The sequence below is a fragment of the Thalassophryne amazonica genome, chromosome 12 (assembly GCF_902500255.1).
Source record: "Thalassophryne amazonica chromosome 12, fThaAma1.1, whole genome shotgun sequence".
Lineage (NCBI taxonomy): Eukaryota > Metazoa > Chordata > Actinopteri > Batrachoidiformes > Batrachoididae > Thalassophryne > Thalassophryne amazonica.
The window spans coordinates 9462709-9490506 of record NC_047114.1 but is presented as its reverse complement, the minus strand read 5'-3'; the positions used below and the strand labels follow the sequence as shown (position 1 = coordinate 9490506).

At 40.3% G+C, this 27798-nt stretch overlaps 1 protein-coding gene and 1 pseudogene across 2 annotated transcripts; both read left to right on the top strand.

Annotated features, from left to right (window-relative positions):
- The first annotated feature begins 283 nt into the window (after window positions 1–283).
- On the top strand, window positions 284–8098 carry dusp28 (dual specificity phosphatase 28). 2 transcript variants are annotated; one of them, XM_034183344.1, is made up of 3 exons: window positions 284–369; window positions 5750–6102; window positions 7754–8098. In XM_034183344.1, the coding sequence occupies exons 2-3, from the start codon at window positions 5758–5760 to the stop codon at window positions 7874–7876; spliced, it is 468 nt and encodes a 155-aa protein (XP_034039235.1). In that variant the 5' UTR covers window positions 284–369; window positions 5750–5757; the 3' UTR covers window positions 7877–8098. The 2 variants fall into 2 exon arrangements, with proteins under 2 accessions (XP_034039235.1, XP_034039234.1); XM_034183343.1 differs by having other exon boundaries at window positions 5684–6102.
- A 16378-nt stretch (window positions 8099–24476) lies between these two features.
- LOC117521980 lies at window positions 24477–27539 on the top strand (annotated as a pseudogene).
- Window positions 27540–27798: the final 259 nt, after the last annotated feature.

Below are 27798 nucleotides of genomic sequence, written 5' to 3'. Positions count from 1 at the left end.
TAACTTTGTTATGAAAGCAGGTGCACTTACTCTGGACAGTTATGTGATAAATCATGTTGTCTTGTATGTGATAATAAACAAAGCTAAAATCTATTTTGCATATCCAGATTAGCACCTCTGCAGTTTCTTTTTTTCTTGCTCCCCACCCCTTAAAGCAACTCATTAATATCGGCACTAATAGGCTTCCATACACGGAAATCGGTCCATATGGCGCTGTCAGTTAAGATGTGGGCGGCGCTAGGACCCAGAGTAGCCGTCTGTGCAGAGCTAATCACAGCGTTCAAGATCCAGAGGAGATCCGAGCAGAACCAGAACCGAACACCGGCACGTCTGAACAGCTGAAACCCGCTGGACTCGATCAGTTGAAAGGTGTGTGCGTGTATGCGTGCGCGTACGCACGCTTTGTGTTGTTCTGAGAGTGGTGCCTTCACTGACCACTCACTCTGTCCGTTATTTTAAGGATTGGAAATATCTCACGTGACCTCTCTTCCACGCAGAGGTTTGTGATTTTGTTTATTTATGATTTTGTTTGTTGTTTATGTGACGTTTAATTATGAGTTCAAACAACAGTAAATTAACAGCTCTAAAACTGATCTTAATACAAAGATTCGATTCTTAATATATTTCTACCTTTATAGAAATTATATTTAACTGCCAAGTTATCGGAGTAAAATTTAAATAAATAAAAATGATTAAAACTGAAGGGATTTTTAAATCAAAGTCTGTTTATATATCCATTCAACATATAAGTAAAACCAATAATTTAAAAATAAATGTCTCCACTCAAAAATCTGCAAAAACATTTGAAAGTCAATCACAAATTATGTATAAGATGTGACTGTATCATAGCCTTTCAGTAAAAAACATCAATTTCTATTTACTTGCCAGATGGAGGACCACCGTGATTCACTGGCTGTTGCCAGAGCGCCGCCATCACTGCCGCCATCACTTTTAACACTGTCTGCAGTGTTAAAAGTGATGGTGGCACTCCGTCATCACTTTTAACACTGCAGACAGTGTTAAAAGGAAAATAAAGTGTTCACTGTGGAATTCTCCACAGACAAATATGTAATATTGCCACACGTTTCAAAAATAAACCGACATTATAATGCTTGGATTTCAGCAGAAACTACATTTGGTCAGTTTTGTGAAATCTGAAAGGCTGTACAGCTTTAATAAAATTAACAAAAATGTTAAACTGGCAGAATATGTCTTAAAACAGATAGTGTTCTCCATCTGTAACAGCCCAAACATGAAAATGATGATAAATGTGTCTCGTAAAAATGTGAGAATCTCTGAAGAGATGATCCATAAAATGAACCCCAAATGAGAAAAAGTTGGGAAGGTATGTAAAATGTAAAAAAAAAAAAAAAAAAGAATATCACTGATTCTTACATTTATTTATTTTTTAAATATTTTTTATTATTTAGGTTATAAGTAGAACAAAGCACATATTCATTCAACACAATCATGAATGTAAAAATTGAATAAATACAAAAATAGATTGCAAAGAAAACATTGGTCAAAATTTGCAAAAGTAAAACAGCAGGAGTTTGTCAGACTTGTCCATTTAAATACACTAGTAGAGGGTGACAGATCTTATCAAACTATTTTTTTAATCTATCATTGTTATATGGTTTTTGATCCTTTCCAGAAATAACACATTCCCCATTTTCCCTGAGCCACATTTCTTAGCTTGGTGCAGTTGTTTTTCCACATATGCAAAATTAATTTTTTCCCAACAGCCGTACTTAAGGATACAGCTTGAACTTGGTATGTATTGGCCATAAGTAGAGTCCCTGTCCCACCTAAGACAGCAATAAGTGGATCTGGTTTCCAGTTCTTTTTAAATGCGTTAGAGAAACATTGAAAAATATCAGACGAGTAAGGTGACAACTTTGTACAAGACCAAAGAGTATTGCCCAAGCATTCCCTCAAACATCTTACATCTGTTGCAGAGTGATGATGTTGATGGGCCAAACTTATAATAGTACAAACAATGTAGCATCTTGAACAGCATCAGATTGAGTTGGACATTTACTGAACAGTCATTTATGTTTGCCAGACATTGTTCCCAAAAACGCTCACTTATCTCCTCATTCAGCTCGCTGGCCCGTACCTGTCTGTGAGCAGAGGAATCCATAGATGCTGCTGATAGAAATCAGACATGGCCCACATTTGAGAGGGTGACACCTGTTGATGGCATTGAAGGTTTCATAGCATGGTTGGATTTGGTAACAGTGTACATGCTTACTGGTATATCATTTCTTCATATACGCTCAACAAAAATATAAACGCAACACTTTTGGTTTTGCTCCCATTTTGTATGAGATGAACTCAAAGATCTAAAACTTTTTCCACATACACAATATCACCATTTCCCTCAAATATTGTTCACAAACCAGTCTAAATCTGTGATAGTGAGCACTTCTCCTTTGCTGAGATAATCCATCCCACCTCACAGGTGTGCCATATCAAGATGCTGATTAGACACCATGATTAGTGCACAGGTGTGCCTTAGACTGCCCACAATAAAAGGCCACTCTGAAAGGTGCAGTTTTATCACACAGCACAATGCCACAGATGTTGCAAGATTTGAGGGAGCGTACAATTGGCATGCTGACAGCAGGAATGTCAACCAGAGCTGTTGCTCGTGTATTGAATGTTCATTTCTCTACCATAAGCCATCTGCAAAGGCGTTTCAGAGAATTTGGCAGTACATCCAACCAGCCTCACAACCGCAGACCACGTGTAACCACACCAGCCCAGGACCTTCACATCCAGCATGTTCACCTCCAAGATCATCTGAGACCAGCCACTCGGACAGCTGCTGAAACAATCGGTTTGCATAACCAAAGAATTTCTGCACAAACTGTCAGAAACCGTCTCAGGGAAGCTCATCTGTATGCTCATCGTCCTCATCGGGGTCTCGACCTGACTCCAGTTCGTCGTCGTAACCGACTTGAGTGGGCAAATGCTCACATTCGCTGGCGTTTGGCACGTTGGAGAGGTGTTCTCTTCACGGATGAATCCCGGTTCACACTGTCCAGGGCAGATGGCAGACAGCGTGTGTGGCGTCGTTTGGGTGAGCGGTTTTCTGATGTCAGTGTTGTGGATCGAGTGGCCCATGGTGGCGGTGGGGTTATGGTATGGGCAGGCGTCTGTTATGGATGAAGAACACAGGTGCATTTTATTGATGGCATTTTGAATGCACAGAGATACTGTGACGAGATCCTGAGGCCCATTGTTGTGCCATACATCCAAGAACATCACCTCATGTTGCAGCAGGATAATGCACGGCCCCATGTTGCAAGGATCTGTACACAATTCTTGGAAGCTGAAAATGTCCCAGTTCTTGCATGGCCGGCATACTCACCGGACATGTCACCCATTCAGCATGTTTGGGATGCTCTGGACCGGCGTATACGACAGCGTGTACCAGTTCCTGCCAATATCCAGCAACTTCGCACAGCCATTGAAGAGGAGTGGACCAACATTCCACAGGCCACAATTGACAACCTGATCAACTCTATGCAAAGGAGATGTGTTGCACTGCATGAGGCAAATGGTGGTCACACCAGATACTGACTGGTACCCCCCCCCCCCCCCAATAAAACAAAACTGCACCTTTCAGAGTGGCCTTTTATTGTGGGCAGTCTAAGGCACACCTGTGCACTAATCATGGTGTCTAATCAGCATCTTGATATGGCACACCTGTGAGGTGGGATGGATTATCTCAGCAAAGGAGAAGTGCTCACTATCACAGATTTAGACTGGTTTGTGAACAATATTTGAGGGAAATGGTGATATTGTGTATGTGGAAAAAGTTTTAGATCTTTGAGTTCATCTCATACAAAATGGGAGCAAAACCAAAAGTGTTGCATTTATATTTTTGTTGAGTGTATTTGAAGATACCTGGACAGATTGGACGTGGGGATGCTGTACAAACTCTGACGCTGAGCAAAAGAAGCAAAATGACCATTTATGTATTTAAGTCACTGATCCCTTTCTGTTGCCACATCACAAGCCTGAGTCACTCATACCAGGGATGAAGGCCTGATTACTGCATATCGGGTTGTCTAAATGAGTAACAGGTGCTTTTGTGTATCATCTGTCTGATATGACTCCATTTTCTCAGAGTATTTCCTAAAATAGTGCTGGTGCAAAAGGCTGTTTCCTTTACTTTGGTAGGGCTTTTTAACAGAGCGAGTCAAGTATTTCTGCAAAAGAAATGTTAACCATGCTGGGCAGTCACCTGAATCAGCTGTGGGACCTTTCTCTTACATTTATTTTGACTTGTATTTCATTACAGACCGTACGGACCAAAGATATTTCCTTTTTTTTTCATTTAATTTCTTAATATACAGCCCTTCCTGCCTTTCAGGCCTGCAACACATCCCAACAAAAGTTGGGATGGAGGCAATTTAGGGTGAGTAATGAGGTAAAAATTATATAATTGTTATTTCAAACAAGTGATTGTGATTTGGTACAAAAGCAGTATCCATCACAGGCTCAGTCTCTGAGGACCAAAGATCAGAGAATCTCCAGTTTGTCAACAAATGTGTGAGAAAATTATTCAAATGTTTAAAAATAATGTTCAAGAAAGATACTAAGGGATTTGATATTTCCCTCTTCAGTGCATAATATCATTAAACAGTTCAAGGAATCTGGACAAATTTCAATGCCTAAAGGGTAAGTACCACAGCCTACATTTAACATCAATAATCTCTACTCCATCATCACCCATAATCTCTAATCCATCATGCATCAATATCTGATATAACTACATGGGCAAGGGATTACTTTAGGAAACCTTTGTGAAGTACTATGATATGGAATTACATTCACAAATGCCAGTTAAAGCTTTAATGTGCAAAAAAAGAAGCATTATCTTAACCTTGTCCAGAAGCAGCGTCAACGTCTCTCAGTTCAGTGGCATCTGGGCTGGACCATCACACAATGAAAACACGTTTTGCGGTCAGACAAATCTGTATTCCAGATCTTTTTATGAAGAAATGGACACTATATACTACAGACCAAAGATAAAAAGGACCATCCATACTGTTGTCAGCAAGAAGTCCAAAAGCCAGGGTCTGTCATGGTATGGGGTTGTCAGTGATCTTGGCAAAGTTCATTTACACTTCTGTGATGGCAGCATTAATGTAGAAAATACACTGAGATTTTAGAACAACATATGCTGCCTTCAAGGTGACATCTTTTGCAGGGATGTTCATGCATTTTTCAACAAGACAATGCAAAACCACATTCTGCACATATTACCAAGGCATGGCTGCAGACGTAGAAGGTAAGGGTACTGAAATGTTGTGACCTGTCCGCAATAGAGAATGTGTGGAGAATTTTGAAATGAAAAATGCAATGTGTTGCAGGCCTTAAATACAAGAAGGAATGAATATTAACAAATGAAATGGAAGTTGATTAGATAAAGAAATATGAAGTATATTTTGGGTTCAGACTGTCTGCAATTCAACAAAACAGTTTCTGAAATAGAAATTAAAGTATATGCAACTGTTTTTCTTTTTTTTAATTTACATTTTCCATGCTGTTTTTGATTTGGGGTTGTAAATCAGTATAAACAGGAGGGAGAATAGAAGCCTCCAAAGAGTCAAACATCAAAATCATCTCTGGTGAACTGATTAACCCCTCCGTCTTTTTTTCTGAGCAGGTGGGGCTTCCTGTGAGCATCACTGAAGTGACAAAGAAGCCTGTGAAGGTCAGTTCTTCTGTTTAGTTCCCAGCATGCTCCAGCTGTGTAAAATCACCGACTCCCTGTTCATCGGTAATGCCCGCTCAGGCTGCAGTGCTGAGCTGATCCAGCAGGAGGCGGTCACATTCTGCATTAATGTGTCTAAGCAGCAGCCATTTCCCACCGTTTGTGTGGCAACACTACGGATTCCTGTCTATGATGACCCGAACGAAGACTTGTACAGTCACTTTGACCGCTGTGCTGACGCCATCCAGCAGGAGGCGAACCGGGGAGGTCACAGTGTCGTCTACTGCAAGAACGGCCGCAGCCGCTCAGCCTCTGTTTGTGTGGCATACCTGATGAAGCACCAGAAGCTGTCCATGGTGGAGGCGTTACAGGTGAGACTCATCATGGGTGCTGTTGCTATGGTTACCTGGAGGTCAGTACTGAGCACTGGTGGATGCAGGTTAAACCGATGATCATGTGACACCTTCCAGCCAATCAGGAACTGTTACTATTATGATTGATTATTATTATTTTATTATTTTTTTTTTATTAACATTCTGAGAGCAACAATAAATTGGTGCTGGAAGCAGGTGTGAGCAATGAAAAAAGGGTGGGGCCAGATCTGACTGTATGGTTACGCTCTAGAATCAATTCTGTGTTTGGATCTGAAAATCAGTGCACATCTGTTGCAATACCCCCATCAACCACAGGGGCAGTAGGTTCACAAAAAGATTAAAAAATGCAGCAACACAGAAAATACTATAATAACAAGAAAAAGAAGGAGAAAGACTTAGTTATAGACTGAGTTGATGATGTCATCACACATCTCTGTCGAAAGGACAATGAGGTGAATTTGAGATGTCTGAGGCATAAATTGGGTCGTTAATCTCAGACTCTGTCCTCACAGATGTGATCCTAGTAAAACTGATTATTTACATGTATTATACCAAAGGGACCCATCATCTTGGCTTTTATATTTTTAATTAATTTATATCGAGTTGTAGAGATTTGCTTTCAGTTTGAGTTTAAGGAAAATCATTTTTGAATTTTTTTTTTTATTATTAATTTGTATTTGAAATGGCATAAACAAATTAAAATGTGTGAAATATTAAGTGTTGCAATACGTTTGGAGCACACTATATAGCCAATTAAGAAACACTCATGGGCATGTGCATTTTTAAGTGAAATGCATCGTTCTGGTGTCACTCAGGGAGCAAAATTAAGAAAAGTCCTTCCAGTCTTTACTAATACCCCCCGTCACATTAGAGGCTGAAGGAGCCTAAATTCGATCCACATTCAGGAAGTGTCGAGGAGCATTCCAAACAGTTGTGCAACCTGCCCGAATGTTGAGCACATACACCCAACTGTTGAGGTGCGTTTGAGATGGATATATATCGAACAGTAGTCAAAGTGGACTCTGACTGCATTCTGAATATTCTCAGTGTCAAAACAGCATTTGAAACAGTCTTATTGTGTTTGAGGGAAATTCGGTGTGAACAGGCACATCAAATCCTGCCGGCATGTCGCGATTGTGGAAGGATGAGCCGGAAGTGCACCTCCACAGGGTTCTCGCTAGTGTTATAACAGCATAATGGCCCGTTACGGTGCTGCCTGAAAAAATTCCGCTGCAGTTGGGCTGTTACGCTGTTTCCAAGGGTGTGCAATGGGAAAATGATCATTTCTCCATGTTGATTGTGAACCCGCTGGTTGTTATTTAGAAGCAGTGGGTTCACAGTTTATTCATCAACCTCTGTCAAAGCCATGTAAAGATGTCAAACGTGTTTCACCTTTCTGCTGATTAAAGTTACTACCGCGACTCGTCTGTTGTTGCAGGCAAGAAAGGAGAATTGTTTATCGTTACTCATAACGTGCCTTTTCCATGGGACAGTGCACAGAGGTTCTTGTGTGGACTGGGGGAGAACTTTTCCCCCAGCACTTGCTGCGCCTAGCGGGAAAGATCTCAGGGGGAAAAGTTCTCCTGAATAAAACGAAAATGAACAAAAAGTTAAATATAGGTTTTTAAAAGCTGCTTTGTTTTTGCAGAAAGTGAAGGCGGCTCGTCATGCGATCGACCCAAACGCCGGCTTCATGATCCAACTACAGAAATACGAACAAGAACTGTACCTCAGACGAAGGGGGGTGGACCAAGTCCACGTACAGGCCTGATCTAGTTCTTAACAAAGTCTGGAATCAAAGACGAGAGGCGGACACAACGCTCTGTCCTTCATCATCATCTTCATCTTCACAGTGACACTCTAACCAGGAAAATTTACTCTGCTAGGCATTTGATCCCAGTCCAAACAGAATGAATTATACTCTATCACAGAGCTAAATCAACTCAAAACAGTGTAAAATCAACTCTTATTGGAGTAAAACCACTTGCATTGAACAGATAGTGTCGCAGACTGAACGGTCCTCTGTCAGCTCCGCCTTCACTGTGCTTACGTCATCAGCCATGGTTCACTAATAATCACCTCGTTTTTGCTTAAATCTGCACTCCAGTCATCATCTGTCTCAGCAACAGATATCTGAAGCTTATGTACAACAATCCTGTCCGCATAAATTCAGCATTATTCCATGGGGAGGTGATGGTCCAGTGGTTAAGGCATTGGGCTTGAGACCAGAAGATCCTTGGTTCAAATCCCAGCCCCTAGTTGCTCCCGGTGTGTAGTGAGCGCCTTGTATGGCAGCAGCCTGACATCGGGGTGAATGTGAGGCATTATTGTAAAGCGTTTTGAGCGTCTGATGCAGATGGAAAAGCGCTACATAAATGCTGTCCATTTACCATTTTATAATAACAGAGGGAGGAAGCGATCAGATTGGTGCAGCTGCACAAGCTGTTAGCTGATGCGTTCACTGAACGTCAGACATTTCAATATGTCACTGTTTAAAGCCTCATTTCTGCTTAAAATTGACTTTAGAATGATTCAAGAGGTTTTACTTTGTCATCTGATGGTTAATAATCCCTTTGATTGCTTTGGGTGGAGAAACTCTGTCACACACGGGCGGCTGGGCTCCAGCGTGACACATGCACAGTGGAGGCAAGGCGGACCGTTCAGTCCGTGACAGCTGTCGAGCTGATTCACTCTATGATAGTGTAATTTACTTTATTTAGACTGGGATCAAATGTTATCCCAGCAGAGTAAATTTTACTCAGCAAAATTTCCTGTGTATAATCCTGCTCTCACTGCATCAGGATCAGACACAGTTCATCCCTGCAAAACCTGACTGTGGATCAGATGTGACTGAAATTCAAAGTGAGATATGGTCATGGATTTTGTGGGGGAGCTCCTCCAAAAGACTGCTTCTGTTAGCTTAAAATTGACCTTTGACAAGTACTACACAGAAATATAACTTCCCAATTTGAGAAAGTACAGGTGGACAAAATTGGCATATTTTGCCAATTTTAAAGCTAACTGTGAAGGTCAAAGGTCAGTCAAATATATATATATATTGTCATAACACAGCCTTATGTTTTTAGTTCTGTGCCAGCATCTGTTCCAGAGATATTTTGGTAAACAGACTTATTCTACCTGTGACTCCGCCCATCAGTGACGCGATGAAGAAAAAATAAGACGATAATGTTGATTTGAAAATTAAAACATCAGGGAGTGTGAAGACCCGTTTTTGTTTGATTGTGGTTTGTGAGTCAATGTGTAGTTCTGGTGTCAAACTGTTTGTAACAGGTAAGAATCAACATTCAAATCAAATCAATTTTATTTATATAGCGCCAAATCACAACAAACAGTTGCCCCAAGGCGCTTTATATTGTAAGACAAAGCCATACAATAATTACGGAAAAACCCCAACGGTCAAAACGACCACCTGTGAGCAAGCACTTGGCGACAGTGGGAAGGAAAAACTCCCTTTTAACAGGAAGAAACCTCCAGCAGAACCAGGCTCAGGGAGGGGCAGAGACATTAAATCTTTTCCCTGTGGTTTCATTTCAGATTTTGTATGTTAACTTTCAATTTAGAAACATTTTTATAGAAAACGATACAGAAGAGCATATTTCACCCATATTGGCCTCTCTTCATTGGCTTCCTGTTAATTCTAGAATAGAATTTAAAATTCTTCTTCTTACTTATAAGGTTTTGAATAATCAGGTCCCATCTTATCTTAGGGACCTCATAGTACCATATCACCCCAATAGAGCGCTTCGCTCTCAGACTGCAGGCTTACTTGTAGTTCCTAGGGTTTGTAAGAGTAGAATGGGAGGCAGAGCCTTCAGCTTTCAGGCTCCTCTCCTGTGGAACCAGCTCCCAATTCAGATCAGGGAGACAGACACCCTCTCTACTTTTAAGATTAGGCTTAAAACTTTCCCTTTTGCTAAAGCTTATAGTTAGGGCTGGATCAGGTGACCCTGAACCATCCCTTAGTTATGCTGCTATAGACTTAGACTGCTGGGGGGTTCCCATGATGCACTGAGTGTTTCTTTCTCTTTTTGCTCTGTATGCACCACTCTACATTTAATCATTAGTGATTGATCTCTGCTCTCTTCCACAGCATGTCTTTTTCTTGATTCTCTCCCCTCAGCCCCAACCAGTCCCAGCAGAAGACTGCCCCTCCCTGAGCCTGGTTCTGCTGGAGGTTTCTTCCTGTTAAAAGGGAGTTTTTCCTTCTCACTGTCGCCAAGTGCTTGCTCACAGGGGGTCGTTTTGACCGTTGGGATTTTTCTGTAATTATTGTATGGCCTTGCCTTACAATATAAAGCGCCTTGGGGCAACTGTTTGTTGTGATTTGGCGCTATATAAATAAAATTGATTGATTGATTGATAATTAAGTTTCTTTAATGCACACACATATATACATATGTATGTACACAATCAAATTACATTTCAATTCTTTGAAAACCTCTAGATTTAAAATTGAAATTTTCTTCTGAGGAGAATATGCACTTTCAAATATGTTCTGAGTGTATATGAGAACAAAAAGTACATGCACACAAAATAAAAATATAGGTGGTACATATAACATATATTGTACAAGTAAACAGTTTTCTGATTTGTCTGTCACACAAAGCAGTGAAATGATGGTGCAACATGCCCAAATTGCGTAAAAATAAACAAAGATTGTGCAAAAAAAAAGTAAAATTTAAAGTACACAGTAGTTAAATTCTGGAGGATATAAGGGGAGGGAGGGCTATATACATGTTCTACAGTTTAAAAAAATATCGGCGCAAAGTGAAAGAGACTGTAGTGTAGTAGTAGTGCAATAACAATACAAATGCAAATATGTAATACAGATGTGATATAGATATATAATATAGGTAAGTATATAATAATGCAGATGTGTGAGTGGGATGCAGTTGTTCACAAAGTGGCGTTATGTTCACAATGTAGTGATCCTCGCCCCATCTTTGTTTGTGAATGGCAGAGCCTTTTGGGACGCACCTTTTATACCCAATCATGACACTCACAGTTAGTGTCCTCAGTTCCCAAAAGCTTATTGAGTGTTGTTAGAAGGAAAGGTGATGTAACACAGTGGTAAAGATACCACTGCCCCAGCTTTTTTGAAACGTGTTGCAGGCATCCATTTCAAAATGAGCAAATATTTGCACAAAAAAAAAATGTCTTTTAGTTTGAACATTAAATATCTTGTCTTTGTGGTGTATTCAATTGAATATTGGTTGAAGAGGATTAGTAAATCATTGTTTTCTGTTTTTATTTACATTTCACACAATGTCCCAACTTCATTGGAATTGGGGTTGTATATTCAATTGAATACACCACAAATACATATGGGTTTATGGTGATTTATGTTTGTTGCTCCTTCTTTTTGTGTCGCAGCAGCTCACAAACCTGCACATTGTTGTACTTCATCCAACAGATATGGAAGTTTGTTGATGTTGGTCATATTCTCAAAGTCTGGTTGGGTGTTTGTGCTCTGTGGGAAGTACGTGTTTCTGGTGTCTTATGCCTGGTTCACACAGCAAGTTAATTAGGCCGATATCGGACCGATCTTCCCCTTCCAACGATCTTGAGGGCACCCTGACAATCGTGATGATGCTAAAGAGCTTAAGGCCCACTTTTATTGTTTGGCTTTTGACACCGTGTGAGTTGTACGGTCCTCGTGGCTTAGTTTGTTTTTTATTTTATTGAAATTTATTGTTTTATCATGGTTTTATTTATTTATTTATTTATTTATTTATTTTTATTTATTTTTATCTATTTTACTATTATTATTGTTATTATTACTATTATGCATGTTTATGCTTTTGCTGTGCAGCACTTTGGAGACTCGAGTCTGTTTAAATGTGCTTTATAAATAAAGTGGATTGGATTGACTGGATTGAAAGATAATATCAGATATTCCTGCCGTGTGTGGTGTATTAAGAGCGCTCTGATCTGCTTTGAAGGACGTCTGGGGCGCTCCGATCACAAATTGGGGATATTCAACATGTTGGATTGTCTTGGCCCGATATCGCAGTGTGTGTTGTGTCCTGCTGCCTGCTGAATGTGACGTGCAGCCAATCAGAAAGTGCTCACTGAGTCTGTACCTGGTCAAGGATTTCCTGAGCTTTGGATTGGTCACAGTGCTCATGTATTCTGCCACAGAGTACTGTCTGTTTAGGGCCAAATAGCATTTAAATTCCCTCTGGGTTTAGATTGATTTTATTTGCGTCACATAGTTTTCTTTTTGTTTTCTTATAATTTGGTTTGGTCTACTAGGGTTTGTGTTTGCGTAGAGAGTGCCAGAACCAGCTGGCTGAGGGGGCATCTCTTTAGAGTCTCTCTGTGGATCAGGGCTTTGTTATGGAGTGTACTGCTGTCACTATTTTTAATGTGCTCATAAAACTGAACTGCTCTCTTTTGAACTTTAAGAATTAGTTGGGTCATTCATCATTCTGCTCTGCATGCGTTGTTTGATGTTTTCCGTTGGACATGGAGGATGGATTTACAGAATTCTGCAAGCAGAGTCTCAATTTGGTGTTCATCCCATTTTACTAATTCTTAGTTGGCTTGTGGGCCCCAGTCCTCGCAACCATTAGGAGAAATGGGTTCTATGGCGGAATCCAATATTTTGAGCCAGATTTGAATTGGGATGTCTTCTTTGATGTTGTTTTTGATTCTTCTTACCTTGTCTCTAAGGTAATTTACAGCTTTGTTGAAATTGCCTGTGGTGCTGTTTATTCCAAGGTAGGCATAGTTTTTTTGTTCTAGGGCTGTTCACTGTCACACAGTCACCACTGGGTGGAGCTGCCTTCACAAACACAAAACAGTAAGTCCCTTCGGCTGCTCCCTTGTTTGCACTCGGGGTCGCCACAGCAAATCCAAGGTGGATCTGCATGTTTAATTGGCACAGGTTTTACGCCGGATGCCCTTCCTGACGCAACTCCACATTACATGGAGAAATGTGGCAGGGGTGGGATTTGAACCCGGAACCATCTGCACTGAAACCAAGCGCATTAACCACTTGGAAAACAAATGCACAAAAAATAAATGAATAAAAAATAAACTCCCAAACACAGGCACCATCTTTATAAAAAGCAATAAATCACAATATTAACAGTCACAGTTTATCACTGCATTATATTTCTAAACACAGGAACAGCTCACCTGTGATGCTTTCAATGCGACTGGTAAAATCTTATTAATAGATTTTGGTATTTTCAAAAGTATATTTTCTCTAAATATTAAAGTTCTACATGAGATTTCTATTGTATACTAAGGAATTTGTATTGCAGTATTATTTTATAAAGAAAATTCTATAGAATAAGAATTTTGTACTGAAATCTGTGTAGAATTCTGAGTATGTTCTAAAATTTCTAGAGAAATATCTGTATTTCACTCTGAAGAAAGTTTAACAGATGAAGAATTCCTATAAAGGGTTTTGTAAAGAATTTCTGTAGCTTTTTTTCTAGAAGTTTGATAGAACATTTCTATAAAGCAATTTCAATAGCATTTCTAAAGAAACCAGCTCTGTGTTCTATAGAAAAGGCTGTTCTAAAGAAAAATCTAAAGGATTTCTATTGAGTCTATAGCAGGGGTTCGTCGAGCATTAGTATGTGTGGGTGTGTCTAAAGAACTCAGGACTAGCTCAGTGAGGGGACACTTTTCTTTGCTCACCTTTTGTCACAGCAGGGCTTTATAATGGACTTTATAATTAAGCTGGGGTGATGACTTTTCAGGTGTTTTCAGAATTTGATTGTCCTTTTCTGTATTCTTAGGACTAATGGACATGGGTCTAATTCTGCCCTGCAAGCATTGTTTCTGACATTTCTGTGTACTTTTAAGATGTTTTTGGAGAACTTTGCATGCATGGTCTCATTTGGATGCTTCTTACATTTGCTGAAATCTTTGTAAGTGGACCTGACACCTCACTGCCTTAAAGGACAGTTCATTCAATTACTCGGAGATTTTCAGCCAAATACGGATTGGAATTTCTATAATAATTTGTTGTTTTATGGCATACAAAGCCCTGCATGCTCTTTCTCTCTGGTCAGTCACTGCAAGATTAAACTTTCCATTTGAACTGATTTTTAGACCTAAATATCTATAGTTATTTGTGTGTTCAATTGTATCTGTTTGTATTGTAAAATTATGTTTTAGTACCTGAGATCTGTATTTTTAAATTATTATTATTATTAGTTTAGTTTTGTTTAGGTTTACTGTCTGCCAGGGTTCAGGTCTGGCAGTACTGCTGTAACAGGCCCAGGTTTTGCTGTAATCTTTGATCAGTGAGTGAGAGCAGTACCAAGTCATCAGCATAGAGGAACAGTTGGAGCTCTGAATCATGTGGTGCTGTGGACTTTACAACAATTCTTGCCAATTCGTCTGATACACAAGGCACAACCCAGGACCCCTTCACAGGAAGGAACTAAGGTACAGTAGTGTTCAGAATAATAGTAGTGCTATGTGACTAAAAAGATTAATCCAGGTTTTGAGTATGTTTCTTATTGTTACATGGGCATCAAGGTACCAGTAGATTCAGTAGATTCTCACAAATCCAACAAGACCAAGCATTCATGATATGCACACTCTTAAGGCTATGAAATTTGGCTGTTAGTAAAAAAAAGTAGAAAAGGGGGTGTTCACAATAATAGTAGCATCTGCTGTTGATGCTACAAACTCAAAACTATTCTGTTCAAACTGCTTTTTTAGCAATCCTGTGAATCAATAAACTAGTATTTAATTGAATAACCACAGTTTTTCATGATTTCTTCACATCTGCGAGGCATTAATTTTGTTGGTTTGGAACCAAGATTTTGCTCATTTACTAGTATGCTTGGGGTCATTGTCTTGTTGAAACATCCATTTCAAGGGCATGTCCTCTTCAGCATAAGGCAACATGACCTCTTCAAGTATTTTGACATATCCAAACTGATCCATGATACGTGGTATGTGATATATAGGCCCAACACCATAGTAGGAGAAACATGCCCATATCATGATGCTTGCAACACCATGCTTCACTGTCTTCACTGTGAACTGTGGCTTGAATTCAGAGTTTGGGGGTCGTCTCACAAACTGTCTGCGGCCCTTGGACCCAAGAAGAACAATTTTACTCTCATCAGTCCACAAAATATTCCTCCATTTCTCTTTAGGCCAATTGATGTGTTCTTTGGCAAATTGTAACCTCTTCTGCACGTCTTTTATTTAACAGAGGGACTTTGCGGGTGATTCTTGCAAATAAATTAGCTTCGCACAGGCGTCTTCTAACTGTCACAGCACTTACAGGTAACTCCAGACTGTCTTTGATCATCCTGGAGCTGATCAATGGGTGAGCCTTTGCCATTCTGGTTATTCTTCTATCCATTTTGATGGTTTTCCGTTTTTTTTCCACATGTCTCTGTTTTTTTTTTGTTTTTTTTTGTCCATTTTAAAGCATTGAAGATCATTGTAGATGAACAGCCTATAATTTTTTGCACCTGCGTATAAGTTTCCCCCTCTCCAATCAACTTTTTAATCAAACTATGCTGTTCTTCTGAACAATGTCTTGAACGTCCCATTTTCCTCAGGCTTTCAAAGAGAAAAGCATGTTCAAGAAGTGCTGGCTTCATCCTTAAATGGGGACACCTGATTCACACCTGTTTGTTCCACAAAATTGACAAACTCACTGACTGAATGCCACACTACTATTATTGTGAACACCCCCTTTTCTACTTTTTTTTTTTTTTTACTAATAGCTCAATTTCATAGCCTTAAGAGTGTGCATATCATGAATGCTTGGTCTTGTTGGATTTGTGAGAATCTACTGAATCTACTGGTACCTTGTTTCCCATGTAACAATAAGAAATACGAGGTCTATTATAAAAGTATCCGACCTTATTATTTTTTTCACAAACCATATGGATTTGAATCGTGTGATTGCGTCAGACAAGCTTGAACCCTCGTGCGCATGTGTGAGTTTTTCCACGCCTGTCGGTTGCGTCATTCGCCTGTTGAGCAGGCTTTGAGTGAGGAGTGGTCCATCCCCTCGGCGGATTTTCATTGTCAGGAAAGGCGGAATGATTTGGGCTTTTTTTCCATCAGAATTTTTTCAGAAACTGTTAGAGACTGGCAGCTGGAAACCATTAGAAAAATTTATCTGGCTTTCGGTGAAAATGTTACGGGCTTGATAGAGAATAAGGAGTGTTACTGTCACTTTAAGGACAGCCCCCAGCGGCTGTGGGGCGCACCGCGCTCCGAAGCCGCCATCGACAGGCTGAACGACCATTTCATTTCTAAACGGATGGCTGTCTGGATCCATGACCATCGTGTGCCATTTCTCTGGTTATCACAAGAGCTGGACATCAACCATTTTCCGGCAGATTTCACTTTTAACAAGAGATTTTGTCATGGAAAGCCAAGTGGAGGCTTCGCGCGTCACTATGGATTCGCTACTGGAGCGAGACAAAACCACCTCCGTTTTGGTCTCACAGGACGGCTTTGAGATGGCGTTCAGACAGCTGTGGGTGGTTTTTCCATCGAGTGATTATCCGAGAAATTGGGGATGTGCCTGGACATGCCAGAACATGTCCCGTGAGGCTTCATCACGGCGTTGCTGTGCGCCATGCGGCACCGCCGCAACGCGCGGAATTCCTCCGCACGTCTGTCTCAATGTGCCGAAAAAGTGCTGATGTCCACGTCTTTTCACAATTCCTGTGCTAGTCAGACGACGTCCCGGATAAAACACAGCGTCCAGTTTGGAAATGAATGGCACATTCCACTGTTACAAGAGTTTTTGTCATGGAAAGAGGAGCGGAGGCTTCGCGCGTCGTGGCAGTGCCGCATGGCGCACAGCAACGCCGTGATGAAGCCTCACGGGACATGTTCTGGCATGTCCAGGCACATCCACAATTTCTTGGATAATCACTTGATGGAAAAACCACCGACAGCTTCCTCTCCCGCTCTCTGCCTCCGCTGCGCTTATTAAGTCTGCGGGCTCGTTAACGAGCTCGTTAACCGCTGACGCGGCCCACTCACACCGCCCATGTCTGCTTTGCAGCCGGTGTTGTGCCAGATTCAGCGCACAACACCGGCATCACCTCTCTGTCTACTGAATGGAGCTGCAGCACACTTGGCACAAGTCCTGAAATTACGCTCGCTGTTTTAATGCGAAGCGGCCGGTACACCTGTTGCTGCAAGGACAGACTTCTTGCGGCAAAATCCACAGCACCGCACGTCTCGGCAATCGGAGCCCCAGAGCTCCATGGATGCTGAGAGAGGTTTATATATTTTTAATGACTGGTATTCTTTGCGGGTCTCGCCTCCATATCCCGCGATGGTACCGGAGGCGAAAGACAGTAGATTTTCATTGTGACACCACTCAATCAAACGGGCATATGAAAAAGTCCCCCAAAATAATTTTCAAGCACAAATAAAAGAAATGTGTACTCACCAAACGTGCCGCAAGACAATATGAAGTTTTAAAAAAAGTAGATCCTTCCGTATAAGACAAGAAAAAGGTGCAGATGCAAACTGATGTAAATCCACAAATTACAATTTGCGCAATGCATGCTGGGAGAGGGTCTTGTCCGTGACGTCTCGGCAGCGTCCATGATGAGAGGGACAATTTGCGGAGGGCTAAATGTTAGCTGTAAATTTGTCATTTTCAAATGAAGATTTCTCCGTTGAATGACAGATCTGGGCTTGCAGATTTACTTTACTACATTCAGAAGGATCTCATGTGTAAATGTAAGTCATTTTTTGTTCAAAAAAATCTGACTGCATTTTTTTCCAATGCAGGTCTCCTTTAAAGTTGTTGGATGTCAAAGCACCACTGATGAACTGTAAGTCCCTTGTCTGTTGTTTATAAATTAATACGTCAAATGACTAGGATCTATTTTAGCTGTTCTATAAAAATAATGAATGTTTATAAGTTCAATGGTATAAATCTTTCATGAGGTGAAAGATGGAATGTTCCATTCAACGAGGCGAAATGGAACATTCCATCTTTCACCTCATGAAAGATTTATACCATTGAACTTATAAACATTCATTATTTGCAGGCCCGGATCCAGACCGGTTTGGACCAATGCAGTTGCATCGGTCAATTTTTTTTTACGCATCGTTCGTCATTGGTAAAAAAAAAAAAAAATTGAATAATCCCAAATAGTGCCGAACGTGTCCCCGCGGTGAACACAGCTTTTCGGTGGTTTTCATGTCAGCCTATAGTCCGTAAATTATACATATTTTTCCGAGTTTCAGAGTCATATGGACGTACAAATAAAGTCGGATATTCAGGGTTTGGTCTGCAGCGGCTCTGTAGGATAGGAAATATGCAACTATCGTACCCAAACCTCAAAATTATCGTATTTTGGGAGAAATTATCGTACACAAACAAAACGCATACAATGTAGCTATTTTAGCGGTTTTTTTTAATTTCCAATATTGACGGGGGTGGGCTAAGCTACGTATGTGTGCATGTGCAGCCAAAACAGTCTACATTACAGGTCAGTTGTCTCGGGCCCAGGGAGGGGCAGGGCCGAGAATTGGGAACTCATTACTTTGTATGGAGAGGGGGTGGGCTTTCAAATGACTTTGTCCCGGGCCGGCCAAAGCTAGCAGCAGCCCTGTGTGTGTTGTGTCTTTGATGCCGCCTGAGTGCAACACCTGCGAAATGATTCTTGGGTGTCAGAGAGAGATGCGTGTTTGGGTAACCAACTGAAATTATTGTACATTTCAGATTTTTTCCCATTATTGATCGTACATCGCACAGAGGGCAAAACTATCGTACAAATACGATAATTATCGTACATCTGGCAACACTGGCGCGGCTTCACTTTGAAGCCGTGAACCATTGAAGCAATGCTTCGATCCACTAGCTCGTTGGTTCGTTGATTCACTGCTCTTCAGAAACAGCAAGTGCGCTTCTTAACCCCTCTCAAAGCCATTAAAATACCGTGAGTCACTTTTGTGTGGATTAAAGTCACTAACTGGGACTCTTGTCTTGTTGCTGTCAAGAAACGAGAATCGTCCTCCGTTCCTTTCACACAGCTCGAAACACTGCGTGGCTCTTTGCTGAGACAAAGTCCGGTTGGAATAACTTCAAAACGAATTGCTGCTTTAAATAACGTGACACCTCTTTCCAAACGTTGTAATACAGACAAGAAACTACAATCGACTAAAATGTTTTTTCCTCCCAAAATGAGACGTGCTGTATTTTCTTTACAAATTACATTCTGAAGTGAAGCACAGCAGCTGTAAGAATCAGCTCAGATATATGGAAAGACATTCATGTCAATAATGTCTGAAAGGAAATGCTTTTGACAAAAAGTACAGATTTTGTTTATCCCTATATATATGTCCAGAGATCAAGGATCCACCATGTAGAGTTTATTATGTCCAAAGTTTAAGGATCCAGTGACCAATTTCATATTTATTTACTTTAAGAAGCAGAGTTGTAGTCTTACACACCTCTCTGCAGCTTCTCTCCCCCTGCCATCCCCCAATACCCCATCCTCGTAGAGACGGTGCCTGCTCCTAGACCACCAATAACCAGTAAAAATCTATTTAAGCATAAAAATTCAAAAAGAAAAAATAATATAGCACCTTCAACTGCACCACAGACTAAAACAGTTAAATGTAGTCTATTAAACATTAGGTCTCTCTCTTCTAAGTCCCTGTTAGTAAATTATATAATAATTGATCAACATATTGATTTATTCTGCCTTACACAAACCTGGTTACAGCAGGATGATTATGTTAGTTTAAATGAGTCAACACCCCCAAGTCACACTAACTGTCAGAGTGCTCGAAGCACGGGTTGAGGAGGAGGAGTAGCAGCAGCAATCTTCCACTCCAGTTTATTAATTAATCAAAGACCCAGACAGAGCTTTAATTAATTTGACAGCTTGACTCTTAGTCTTGTCCATCCAAATTGGAAGTCTCAAAAACCAGTTTTATTTGTTATTATCTATCGTCCACCTGGTCGTTACTGTGAGTTTCTCTGTGAATTTTCAGACCATTTGTCTGACTTAGTGCTTAGCTCAGATAATTATAGTAGGTGATTTTAACATCCACATAGATGCTGAGAATGACAGCCTCAACACTGCATTTAATCTATTATTAGATTCAGTTGGCTTCGCTCAAAATGTAAATGAGCCCACCCACCATTTTAACCGCACTTTAGATCTTGTTCTGACATATGGCATAGAAATTGAAGACTTAACAGTATTCCCTGAAAACCCCTTGTTGTCTGATCATTTCTTAACAACATTTAAATTTACTTTAATGGACTACCCAGAAGTGGGGAATAAGTTTCATTACAGTAGAAGTCCTTCTTTGTTATGTTCTTCAATGCCATATACCAACACAGTGCAGAGTAGCTACCTAAACTCTGTGAGTGAGATAGATGATCTCGTCACTAGCTTTACATCCTCATTGAGCACAACTTTGGATGCTGTAGCTCCTCTGAAAAAGAGAGCCTTAAATCACAAATGCTTGACTCCATGGTATAACCCACAAACTCGCAGCTTAAAGCAGATAACCCGTAAGCTGGAGAGGAAATGGCATCTCACTAATTTAGAAGATCTTCATTTAGCCTGGAAAAAGAGTCTGTTGCTCTATAAAAAAGCCCTCCGTAAAGCTAGGACATCTTACTATTCATCACTAATTGAAGAAAATAAGAACAACCCCAGGTTTCTTTTCAGCACTGTAGCCAGGCTGACAAAGAGTCAGAGCTCTATTGAGCCGAGTATTCCTTTAACTTTAACTAGTAATGACTTCATGACTTTCTTTGCAAATAAAATTTTAACTATTAGAGAAAAAATTATTCATAAACATCCCAAAGACATATCTTTATGTTCGGCTGTCTTCAGTAATGCTGGTATTTGGCTAGACTCTTTCTCTCCAATTGTTATTTTCATTAGTTACTTCCTCCAAACCATCAACATGTCTATTAGACCCCATTCCTACCAGGCTGCTCAAGGAAGCCCTACCATTAGTTAATGCTTCATTCTTAAATATGATCAATCTATCTTTATTAGTTGGCTATGTACCACAGGCTTTTAAGGTGGCAGTAATTAAACCATTACTTAAAAAGCCATCACTTGACCCAGCTATCTTAGCTAAGTATAGGCCAATCTCCAACCTTCCTTTTCTCTCAAGAATTCTTGAAAGGGTAGTTGTAAAACAGCTAAGTGATCATCTGCAGAGGAATGGTCTATTTGAAGAGTTTCAGTCAGGTTTCAGAATTCATCATAGTACAGAAACGGCATTAGTGAAGGTTACAAATGATCTTCTTATGGCCTCAGACAGTGGACTCATCTCTGTGCTTGTCCTGTTAGACCTCAGTGCAGCTTTTGATACTGTTGACCATAAAATTTCATTACAGAGATTAAAGCATGCCATAGGTATTAAAGGCACTGCGCTGCAGTGGTTTTAATCATATTTATCTAATAGATTACAATTTGTTCATGTAAATGGGGAGTCTTCTTCACAGACTAAGGTTAATTATGGAGTTCCACAAGGTTCTGTGCTAGGACCAATTTTATTCACTTTATACATGCTTCCCTTAGGCAGTGTTATTAGAAAGCATTGCTTAAATTTTCATTGTTATGCAGATGATACCCAGCTTTATCTGTCCATGAAGCCAGAGGACACACACCAATTAGTTAAACTGCAGAAATGTCTTTCAGACATAAAGACATGGATGACCTCTAATTTCCTGCTTTTAAATTCAGACAAAAAAACTGAAGTTATTGTACTTGGCCCCACAAATCTTAGAAACATGGTGTCTAACCAGATCCTTACTCTGGATGGCATTACCCTGACCTCCAGTAATACTGTGAGAAATCTTGGAGTCATTTTTGATCAGGATATGTCATTCAATGCGCATATTAAGCAAATATGTAGGACTGCTTTTTTTTGCATTTGTGCAATATCTCTAAAATTAGAAAGGTCTTGTCTCAGAGTGATGCTGAAAAGCTAATTCATGCATTTATTTCTTCTAGGCTGGACTATTGTAATTCATTATTATCAGGTTGTCCTAAAAGTTCCCTGAAAAGCCTTCAGTTAATTCAAAATGCTGCAGCTAGAGTGCTGACAGGAACTAGAAGGAGAGCATATTTCACCCATATTGGCCTCTCTTCATTGGTTCCCTGTTAATTCCAGAATAGAATTTAAAATTCTTCTTCTTACTTATACGGTTTTGAATAATCAGGTCCCATCTTATCTTAGGGACCTCATAGTACCATATCACCCCAATAGAGCGCTTCGCTCTCAGACTGCAGGCTTACTTGTAGTTCCTAGGGTTTGTAAGAGTAGAATGGGAGACAGAGCCTTCAGCTTTCAGGCTCCTCTCCTCTGGAACCAGTTCCCAATTCGGATTAGGGAGACAGACACCCTCTCTACTTTTAAGATTAAGCTTAAAACTTTCCTTTTTGAAAAAGCTTATAGTTAGGGCTGGATCAGGTGACCCTGAAACATCCCTTAGTTATGCTGCTATAGACTTAGACTGCTGGGGGGTTCCCATGATGCACCCAGTGTTTCTTTTATTCACCTCTTTTTGCTCTGTATGCACCACTCTGCATTTAATCATTGGTGATTGATCTCTGCTCCCCTCCACAGCATGTCTTTTTCCTGATTCTCTCCCCTCAGCCCCAACCAGTCCCAGCAGAAGACTGCCCCTCCCTGAGCCTGGTTCTGCTGGAGGTTTCTTCCTGTTAAAAGGGAGTTTTTCCTTCCCACTGTCGCCAAGTGCTTGCTCATAGGGGGTCGTTTTGACCCTTGGGGTTTTTCTGTAATTATTGTATGGCTTTTGCCTTTCAATATAAGCGCCTTGGGGCGACTGTTTGTTGTGATTTGGCGCTATATAAATAAAAATGATTTGATTTGATTTAAGACTCAATAAAATGTTCTAAATATACTAAAACAAATACATCACATACAATTGTGATGTATTTGTTTTAGTATATTTACTCATGGACATGATGAATATTGTTACCTGCTGGACTGTTTAATTTTGATTGGTATCAATGAAAAATGTCTTCTGTGAACTGTCTGTATCTTAGTATGTTATTATTAACAATATATGCAGTCACATTTTTATTGATTTTATCAATAGAAAAAAATCATATATAGATTCAGGTATAATTGAAAGATTTTGGCAATAAATTTGATCCTGTTTACAGTCAATTTTTGTTATAGTGTTTTTAGGACATCATATTTATACATTTAAGTGTTCACTATGGTCCATGAACTATATATTAAAAGAAGTGTGACAGTGCACACGAGTAAAAGAATGAAGATGATTGAATAACAAGACGCGTACGATTTTTATTTTATCACTGGGCAAAAATGCATGTCAGATTTTCACTCTGGATCCAGCCCTGATTTGTATAATATGTATATGTCGCGGACATGAACAAGCGAAACTCTTCAACATCCCACCATGTCTTTTAGATCTTGGGATGGGTATTGATAAGATATTGATAAGCTCAGCCGGCTGTACGTCTGCATCAATGTTATTCCTCAATAACGCAGGATGTCTCATTTTGGGAGGGGAAAAAAAAAACGGTTTAGTTGATTGTAGTTTGTTGTTTGTATTAGAATGTTTGGAAAAAGGTGTCATTTGATTTAAAACTGCGATTCGCTTTGAAGTTATTGATTCCGACCCGACTCAAACTTGACTAGAGCATCGCAGCGTTTGTAGCTGTGTGAACGGAACGGAGGACGATTCTCGTTTCTTGTCTGCAACAAGACAAGAGTCCCAGTTAGTAACTTTAATCAGCACAAAAGTGAGCCATGATTGACATCTTTAAGCATCGTTTGAGGATACTCTCGGTTTGGCCGAACAACTATCCAGTTTCTGGATATTATGTGTTAATACGCGCCCGCGGCCGACGTGTTTGATGAATTCATGCGCAAAAACTAGTTCCCAGATAATTGTGACGTCTTCCTGAGATAATGAGTAGATCTCATCTAAATTAATTCTAAAATGACCAGTAATAAAATTATAAAGATAACTGAAGTTTTTTAAGAGTGGTCGTAATAAATATTTAAGAAGTTTAGGAGCAACTTCACGTGCTCAAGCACACATTGACAGGATGGAGTTTTGATTACCATTTACAGGTGGGGATGAAAAACGTGGGTGTTCGTGTTAAAGTCAGAAGAAGAAGCTGCACTGAAAGAGATTTATCTGGGAAGAGACATCCTGTATGTTGTCGTTCCAACGAGCAGCGGCGCACTGAGCAGAATGGCTGGAATGAAGTGGTCTGGTAAAAACTCCTCCCTCTTCCTTTTGTTCTCCCAATCAGTGAGTTCTCCTCTGTTCAAACCACTGAACTATACCCCGCCTCCTTCCTCAGTGCTGCTTACGTCAGAACTGCTCGACACTCACTGAGGTAAAATGGCGCAGCACGAAATTCAGCTGGACCGAGTAGCGCTTTGCTGTTCGATCTGTCTGGATCCACTGAAGGATCCGGTGACTATGCCCTGTGGACACAATTACTGCATGAACTGCATCAAGAACTTTTGGGATGGAGAGGATCAGAAGAAGATCAGCAGCTGTCCTCAGTGTCGGCAGACTTTCACAGTGAGGCCTGTTCTGGTGAAAAACACCATGTTAGCAGATTTTGTAGAGGAACTGAAGAAAGTTGGTCTCCAAGCTGCTCCTGCTGATCACTGCTACGCTGGACCTGAAGAGGTTTCCTGTGATTTGTGCACTGGGAGAAAACTAAAAGCCTTCAAGTCCTGTCTGGTGTGTTTGGTCTCTTATTGTGAGAAACACCTCCAGCCTCACTATGATGTCGCTTCCGTTAAGGAAACACAAGCTGGTGGAGCCCTCGAAGAACCTCCAGGAGAACATCTGCAGTCATCACAACGAGGTGATGAAGATGTTCTGTTGTACTGATCAGCAGTGTATCTGTTATCTCTGCTCTGTGGATGAACATAAAGGTCACGACACGGTGTCAGCTGCTGCAGAAAGGACCACGAAGCAGAGAGAGGTCCAGGTGAGTCTACAGCAAATCCAGGAGAGAATCCAGGTCAGAGGTGAGGAGGTGAAGGTGCTCCAGCGAGAGGTGGAGGTCATCAGTCACTCTGCTGATAAAGCGGTGGAAGACAGTGAGAAGATGTTCACCGATCTGATCCAGCTCATTGACAAAAGATCTGATGTGAAGCAGCAGATCAGGTCAAAAGATCTGATGTGAAGCAGCAGATCAGGTCTCAGCAGAAAATCGAAATGAGTCAAATCCAAGATCTTCAGGAGAAGCTGGAGCAGGAGATCACTGATCTGAGGAGGAAAGAAGCTGAGCTTCATCAGCTTTCACAGTCAGAGGATCACAACCAGTTTCTCCAAAAATACCCCTCACTGACACGCCTCCCTGAAGCTACAGACTCACCCAGAATCCAAACACGTCCTCTGAGGTACTTTGAGGAAGTGATGGTGGCCGTGTCAAAGGTCAAAGTCAAGCTACAGGACATTCTGAGTGAGGAACAGATGCAGATCTCATGTGCACAGACTGAAGTGGATGTTTTACTGCCAGAAGCAGAACCAAAACTCAGAAATGATTTCTAAAATATTCATGTGAAATCACACTGGATCCAAATACAGCAAACAAACTGTTGATATTATCTGAAGAAAACAGAAAAGTAAAACGTCTGGATCAGGAACAGTCTTATTCTGATCATCCAGACAGATTTACTGATAAGTCTCAGGTCCTGAGCAGAGAGAGTCTGAGTGGACGTTGTTACTGGGAGGTGAAGTGGAGCGGGAAGGGATTTTATGTTGGAGTTACATACAAGAATATTAAGAGAACAGGACTCGATAGAGAATGTGTATTTGGTAACAATCAAATATCTTGGGTGTTATTTTGTAATAGCATTAAATATTATTTCAGACATAACAGTATGAACGCTCCAGTCTCAGGTCGTGTGTCGTCCAGACTCGAAGTGTATCTGGATCACAGAGCAGGTCTTCTGTCCTTCTACAGTGTCTCTGACACCATGAATCTCCTCCGCAGAGTCCAGACCACATTCACACAGCCGCTCTATTTTGGACTTTGGGTTTTTACTGTTGGAGACACTGCTGAGATCTGTGAGCTCAAATAGAGGAAATAAATTTCAAATCAAAGACTGATACAACGATACAACAAAATTTTTATTTTTATTTTCACCAGTTTTGCCTCAAAAAATCCACCAACGCACAACACAAATGGACATTTAAGAAATTTTATTGTGGTCATGTGGCAGCTGTCAGCTGAGGAGGCAGAAAGTCTCCAACAACAGCATTAAACTTTCCTGATTCGTTGCTGTTTCACACTGATTCATACTTTCACAGTTAATTTGAAAGTTTTTCTAGAAGTGCAAATAGCTGATGTGTGTTGACAAAAGTTACCAGAATGGACCAAGAACTTGTGCCAAAGCAACATTTGCCAGCGGGGGATATTGTGCTCTCAGGTTACTCTTGTTTTGTTTGTTTGTGTCCTTTTTTTTTCCTGAGAGTCTGTTGCTTTTTCTGATGTTCTCTTCACTGCGGTCACCTGACACTTAAAGAATGTAGTCAGGGCAGAGATTATTTTATTTTTTTCAGTTTGTTTCAGGTTGTGTTGACGTTTCTTTTGTTTTTGTTTTTTTCTTGTGAACACTTGCTTCACTCTTTAAAGGGTCACTTTGTGAGGATCTGAACCCCAGAGCTCCAATTTTTGAACTCATCAGAGGCTTCAGTACATTTGAGTATTACTGTGGATTAACTTTTGGACTCCACTTTTTGCACCTTATTTTTTTTTAACTGTTCAGTCTTTTATTGCATATCAGCCTTTGCTGAGATTTTTTTTGTTTGTTTCTTTGTTGATGTCTCATCATAAAAACATCAGTTTAATAAATGCATCTATAAATTTAAAAAAGTTGCATATTGCAGTTCCTCCTTTCAAGGCTGGACAAACCTTTAACTCGTTTAGACTCATCACTGTTGTCTTGGTGGCTTCCCTCACTTGTGGCCTTCTTGCAGTCACTCAGTTTTTGAGAACCTCTTCCTTCAAACAAATTGACCACATGGTGTCATATTGTATTATAAATCCTTGATCCATGAATATATTTTATTAGAGCATATAAAAGCTGCTCAGAAAGATCCAAAGAGGTTGAAGGAGGTTATAAAGACAAAGACAGGACATACAAAGTATTAGAGAATATTTTGTAAAGGGGATGAAAAACTGTAAACCATAATTCTCTCAGGCCCAAATCTGTGTCTCTTATGTTTTAGTCAGTCTGTCGAGTGAAAAACTAAAAAACAACACACTGTTTGTTTGCCAGTTTTTCAGGCACCATGTAAAACTGCCTGAATATTTACGCTACAGTTTTTAAAAGCAAAATTTTAACAGTTTTATCAAATCGTGTTGTAAATCCTCTCGCTCACAACGGCGGTACAGAGCTCATGATAATGTTAGCACGTTAACTTCATGTGACACAAGAGACTTTTTAATGCTAATGTTAGCATGCTATCATCTTATTGTGTGACACTTGTAACTTTTCAAGGCATGTGAATAATTAATTGACCAAATTTGTTGTGAATCACATCTTTAAGATGCTCTGCTGAACACATTACCTCATGGGAAATGATTTAAAAAAGTGTCTTAAAGTACAATATAAAATACCATCAGTGGTTACAGTGTGTGTTTACTTTCTCCACAGTAAACTGCCACACAGCAAAAGCAGAAGTTCAGA

What these genes read in the sequence shown, in the direction of transcription:
- dusp28 (XM_034183344.1), top strand. Translation starts at nt 5,758, where the DNA reads ATGCTCCAGCTGTGTAAAATCACCGACTCCCTGTTCATCGGTAATGCC. An exon ending in CCATGGTGGAGGCGTTACAG is followed by an intron (nt 6,103 to 7,753) that starts GTGAGACTCATC and finishes TTGTTTTTGCAG; the next exon opens with AAAGTGAAGGCGGCTCGTCA.